The sequence below is a fragment of the Teleopsis dalmanni genome, chromosome X (genome assembly GCF_002237135.1).
Source record: "Teleopsis dalmanni isolate 2A chromosome X, ASM223713v2, whole genome shotgun sequence".
Lineage (NCBI taxonomy): Eukaryota > Metazoa > Arthropoda > Insecta > Diptera > Diopsidae > Teleopsis > Teleopsis dalmanni.
Window position 1 is genome coordinate 69883367 of NC_051848.1, and position 6939 is coordinate 69890305.

The 6939-nt window shown below is 29.5% G+C and overlaps 1 protein-coding gene across 1 annotated transcript; it reads right to left on the minus strand.

Moving 5' to 3' along the window:
• Positions 1-5342: 5342 nt before the first annotated feature.
• Positions 5343-6509, minus strand: LOC119690245. Its single transcript, XM_038105265.1, has 2 exons — positions 6151-6509; positions 5343-6090 (listed from the first exon to the last, which is right to left on the minus strand). The coding sequence occupies exons 1-2, from the start codon at positions 6409-6411 to the stop codon at positions 5386-5388; spliced, it is 966 nt and encodes a 321-aa protein (XP_037961193.1). The 5' UTR covers positions 6412-6509; the 3' UTR covers positions 5343-5385.
• Between the last annotated feature and the right edge of the window lie 430 nt (positions 6510-6939).

Sequence of the window (6939 nt, forward strand, 5' to 3'; positions counted from 1 at the left end):
AAGAGTCCACTCAACAATTGTTGAGATTGGCAGATGTATTAAACAAGAATATAATCTTGTAAATGACCTAGAAGTCATATTGAGATCTGCCCAACAATATAATAAAACAATCCACACAATCATAAAAGAAAGACCAAATGATGTCTTCTTTAACAATATTAATCATGAACATATTCATGAAAAATTGAAAACGGCACAAGCACGAATGCTAAAATGCCATAATAAAAATCGCTTAGATAAAAGCTTTGATGTAGGCCAGGTCATATATGAAAGAATTATTGGTGAACGAAATAAGTTACAACCAAGATTTAAAAGACAAATAGTAAAAGAAGACCTTGGTAATAAAATTAGAATAAATAATAGGAATAGAATTATTCATAAGGATAATATAAAAAATAAATTTATATAAAATAAATCCTTTTTTATTTCAGCATGTTTGTATATATCAAACTAATTATACTGATATTATCAGTAAATGGAGAAATAATAGACTATACTAGGGATAATTACATATTAATAAAAAATAATGACGCCTTGACATATTATAATTATAGTGACATTCTACACGTCACTAACTTAACCTATTATAGAGACATTCTAAGTGACGAAAAGCAATTTTTCGAAATTGAAAAGAAAAAACATTCTTACAACCAAGCAGAATTTATTGACGTAGAAATGGAAATAGAACTAGTAGAAACTCTACTCAGTCAACTCGAGAATAAAAGATTCAAAAGAGGAATAAATGAATTAGGCACCGTCTGGAAATGGATAACGGGAACCCCCGACCATGACGACTTTGTACAAATAACAAGTAAAATAAATGACCTAATCATAAACAATAATAAACAATATTCTACGAATTCAGAATTGTTCAAAACAATTCGAAGATTGACCCAAACGGTTGACACATTAACGGGACACGTATATCAAAAAATTGTGCGAAGGCACAGACTAAAAATCATAATAACTGAATTACAAAATACTATTCAGACAATAGCTTTAGCAAAAGCAAACATTTTATATCCATCTGTGTTACACTTTGAAGAAATTAAAGATATACTTCAACATGAATATAAACAAATTTCTATAATCGATCTGCTGGACGTCTCTACTTTCAAAATTGTCCAAAAAAATTCATTAATAATAATATATATCAAGTATCCTCTGATAACTGATAAATGTATTCTTTTCGAAACAAGGCCTATATTCCAGTCTGATGGAAACTTAATTATCCCAAATGAAATAATAAAATGTCAAAGTATCTACTATAATATTGATAATTGTAAAGTAGAACAAAAAAATATATATTGTAAAATAAATAATGTAAATAATTGTCTTTCTGATATTTTAAACAAAAGACAAACATATTGTAAGAAATCTAAAGAAAAAAATAAAAATATAGATATAATAAAAGAAGGGGCAATACTTCTTACCGGAAATCACTCTGTTAATAATAATAATATTTCCGGAACTTACTTAATAACTTTTAATGATACAATAAACATAGATAATGTTATATATGAAAATACAGAAAACAAAATAAATTTATACATTTTGAACCATTATTTTAACGATTTTAATGTCACTGAATATGTTGATTCAAGTGAACAAGAAATTAAATTAAATAACAGAGATTTAATTAATATATTAAAAAATGATTATAATGAAAGCCCCATTTCTTTATCTACACTATCAATTGTAATAATATTAGTTATTATATATAGTAGCCATAAATGCTACAGATATTTTAAAATTAAACCAAAGACGACAACAGTTAACAAGGATCAAGACATTGTATTAATGCCTTAGATCAACAAATTTCTGATTTCATGAATCGGGACGATTCATCTTAGAAAGGGGGGAGTTAACACCCTGTATTACTATAACGGCACTTTGCCGTTACACATAATTTTTGTATCTCAAGTATGCGCATCCAAGAATTGCGCATTAAGATATTTCATAACGCCTACGCGCGTTTGTATATTTAATTTCAGTCAGGCTTACTGCCTGCACTTCTTATGGCAACAATGTTGCAAAAGAAAACAAAATTGTTTTTCTTTAAAGACGCAACTATGTTGTGCAAAACAGATCAAGTATCATTCGAAATACTTGATCGATGAATTGTTCAATCATTATTGGACATAGATATCGTCATCTGGCTATTGACGCCAAAGCTAAAGACGCTGACGAGGTGCTTTAGCAAATAGAAGCTCCAATCCTATTGGATGGAGAAAAGACGCTTCCAGAAAATTCCTAGGAATTTTAGAAGCTTGAATTCAATTGGATAAAATCCAATTTCAGATTTTAAATAACGACTTCAGGCATCAAAGGAAAAACTTTGAATTGTCAGTCGTTAGGAAAGATTGAAACTAAACGGTTGAGTCGTTATAAAGAAATGAAACAAAACGGTTAAGCCTTAGCAAAGGTTAAACTAAAATAGTCGTTATCCAAAGTCTTTGGTCGGTCTTGCTGTCTTGAAACAAAAAGTTAATTATATTTTAAAAACAACCGATATTCAACAAATATAATAGTTAAACTATGTCACAAAAATTGTAATTAAATAAATTAATTAAATATAATAAATAAAGTATATTTTTTAAAAAACTAAACAAAGAACCCGAACATTAATTTGTATGATTGAATACGTATGCAGTCGGGCTCTTGTCAGCCTTACTCGACTCACATATAGGTTTGAACTGGACATCATACCAGTTGTGACTCGATCGAACATTGTTGCATGAGGTTGGGTGGATTTATTATAAATCCACCAGCAAAATAAAGTGGGTATTTCGTTTGCATGAGCGTGGCACTTCTTTGTACTATACATTCTTTGGTTAAAGCAAAGAATCTATAGTACAAAGAAGTGCCACGCTCATACAAACGAAATACCCACTTTATTTTGCTGGTGGATTTATAATAAATCCACCCAACCTCATGCAACAATGTTTGATCGAGTCACAACTGGTATGATGTTCAGTTCAAACCTATATGTGAGTCAAGTAAGGCTGACAAAAGCCCGACTGCATACGTATTCAATCATACATGAAACCCTCTGTATTACATTATACGCATGTTTGTGTGTTTGTTCGCTGTAAAATGTTCAAGCGATCAAACAGCATTTCAGTGACGAAATCAAAATTGTGTACATTTGATAATTTTTTTAATTTAATAGTATAAAACAAAAACAAAATTCCCTGTTTGCTATTGGTATGAATTGTAGTGTAAAAACACATTACAAATTTATTTATGTCTCAAATCTGATTTTTTTCATTCTATGAAGCTTTATTCTTAAATGTTGTCCATGCGCAATGTTTCCGAAGCAATATCGTAAACACCAATTTTAACATTTCAATCCGGTGTAAATAGCATTCATGCGTTTCCTCAAACCAGGAGGCATTAATAGTGGTTTTAGTGACTTCTACACATTTTTGCATTAAAATTTTTCTTACATTTCTAATATTTTTAATTTCTCTAAAATACTTTTCAAAAACTTTTATATGAATCTTGCAAATATTTTTTAAAATAATTACAAAAAGTCACCAAAAATTCAAACTATTAAGAAGTAGTTCCTTTTGAGGTAAAATATATGCACAAATGTGCAATAAAAACAAACCTATTTATGTACTGCAGACTTAATGTCTCCAATATCACATTTGTACATACATAATGGTTTTTGTAGTGCATCATTTGTTGCAATAAAAAAAAATATGTTCTATTACTCTTTACTCCTATGATATAGGCCTTTCCAGTACAAGAAAATAAAGCAACAAAGTATATTAAAAAATTATTTCAGGGATTTCTTTACCATTCACTTCGTTACTAATCAATGTATATTAATAAAATAGACAAATAAAAACAAGAAAGGCAAAAGAAACAGGCGTATAAAAACAATTGTGGGTTGCAATGAGTTTGAACTGGACATCATACCAGTTGTGACTCGATCGAACATTGTTGCATGAGGTTGGGTGGATTTATTATAAATCCACCAGCAAAATAAAGTGGATATTTTGTTTGTATGAGCGTGGCACTTCTTTGTACTATAGATTCTTTGGTTAAAGTCTATTTATTCTTCTATTCTCTTGTTGCATAGTATACCTATTGTCACCTAGAAGGGCACCTAATATCGGATGAAAAAATAAAATTCTATAATGTAGGCTTAATACTACAATTTACAGTAAAAGTCTCATTTGAAGAAAAGCTTTAAGTCCATCAAGGGAGTACAATAGATCTTTAGATTGTACCTCAAATTCCCTAATATAATAATGATAAATATATCACGTGAGCTTTTATGACTTTTGACTTATAAGTAAAAGGAGAAGTTTAATTATTAAGAATTAAACTTTGTATTTTAGAAATTTCGATGCTCTTCTTAGATTGTTGGCATGATTGGTTCGTATGTGTTGAAAAATGTAAAAAATTATAATTGCAGAAATACCGTTTCTAAGATGTTATCGTGATGGTAACATCTAAATTACATAATTCAATTTGAAACCCTACAAAATCACATTTAATCACAAAATCACATTACAAATAGACAAAAAAAGAAATATTTTGTTACATATATAAGCACTTCGATTACAACCAATCTGAGTTAGTATATATTTATTGTACATATGTATGTACTACGAAATTCACTTATTACTATCTCATTACCTTTTAATATATTGAATTATCTCTTATATCTATTCTATATCTTATAATTACCATTAGTCTGATTTCAAATAAATTTCATAAAACGAGGGAACCAACTTCGCGATGAAATTTGTTTTACCAGCGTTTTATAGTTGTTAAGAATTAGGCTTTGTTGCCCAAAGTATATGTGAGTTTATCGATATACTCCTATCTTGATCATCCAGATCGGAAATCGCAATAACGCAACACATATAGATTTTCGTATGAAAATATAAGTTCGCACCTACATTATGAGGGGTTGCCAATGAGCGCCATGTAAATAGTGACCCTCGTGCAAAGAACTTAACAATATTTACTACAAAATTTTCATTTTATTTAAAGTATTTTCCAGTGATTCGTAAATTATATAATTTTGAAAACATTCATAAATCAATATAATTTTGGAAACATTATACAAATTTTATTCTAAAGAAATACTTTATTTTTAATATTTTTTGCTAACTTCTCTAACTCTTCTTTATACTACACCATATACTCTTGCACCATTTAATTAATTTTTTAATTTAATTGATTAATACAATTTAATTAAGACTAGGAAACTGTCAATTTTGAATATGTATTAAGTTACATTTTTTATTAAATTAAGAATCGAATGTGAACAATTCGATTTTAACAATTTAGAATATAATATAATTATTTGTTACGTCACATTTTATACTAATAAATTTAGATAATATCTAAAATAGCTATAGTTTATTCTTCGCAATCAGATAGATCACTATGCTCTTCGCATTGATAGATTTCAAGCCAGCATCGTTGACATATTTCATCATCAAACCATATTTTGTCATTATTTTCCGATTTAGATTTAATACTATCAGGTTCACTTGGATCACAGCGTGAATTTATCGTGCTCTGATCCAAATTATTAGTTTGTCGGAGTTTGCCGTCAAGATCAGTAGATTTTTCTGACAATGTCATATAGCCTTGATTTTTCTTACAAACATTTCTGCTGGAAATTTTTTGAAACAATGCATAATTATCGCTGGGCCCATCGACATTATTTTTGGCAGAAACAGAATAATCAGAATCACTGTCAGTGCCAGTTCTATTAGAAATAGAAGTACATGGATCTTCAACGCTTTCTTTCAATATTTTATGGCAGTTCTTACACAACTGATAATCGAACTTGTAAGCGAAATTTGTTTTAGCCATCTCAGCAGTCAAGACTTTAGCACCACAAGTAGACTTCTTTTTCTTACAAGCAATAATGTTCAAACTGTATGAAGAGGTGAGATTTGTACTTTGTTCAGAGATTCTCAGAGAACTATTCCCAAGCACTGTTGTGGCACTATATTCACGTCTACATTTTTTTACTGGAGAAGGCGACGAAAATTCAGATCTATATGATTCACTAGACATTTCGCCACATTTACGCTTCTTCGCAAAACGTTTAACCTTTGAAAGAAAATTTAAATATATTACACAGGTCTGATACTCCAACACAATATACCTTACCTTGTGTTGGTTCCTCTTTTCATCTTCTAAATATTGCATTAATTTTCTCGTATCGTCTAAGTTGTAATAGTACCCATTGCATGTTTTAATATATTTAAATATAATGCCTCTCGTCAACGCCAACATCACATCTTCTAATAGTTTTCTGGTATTGATTTTATTCCATAGCTTTCCAGCTATACGCTTCGCGATTTTGACGGGGGTTGCTGGAGCACCTATTTCAGTCATTATATGTAATAAGTAAGCGCTATTAATCCCCATCTTTTTTGACAGTCTGAAGAATATTTACTTATATGCCAAATTTTGTTTTTATATTAAAGAATATTTAGAGTCACACCAAATTTATGTGAAACATTCTTGTTGCAATAATCTAAAGAAAATATTTATAAATGAAAATTTCAAATTTTTTTGGGATATTCAAATTTTTTATACCTATCAGCCTACTTTAATGTAGTTTTTGTACGTTTAGGTTATACAGTTAATATGAGAATTATTTTTAATTTTGAAGCATTTCACCTCTTCTAATTAACAACTAAGGTTTCCAACAATTTTAACTCATTCAGTAGAAGATGTCTTATTATACTCTTTTGACACTTACAATTTTAGGGACTTCCGTCATCAGGCGGATATTTGGAGAATTGTTCAGCACACAATACTCCCCACTCTGATGTACTGATACCTGTATTCCATAAGTTTTTGACATATTGTTGGAAGAATATGAAATATGTTGATACTTTCTGTATCACGATAACGCGTCAGCTCGAACAACTGATAAAATGAACCTCAGGG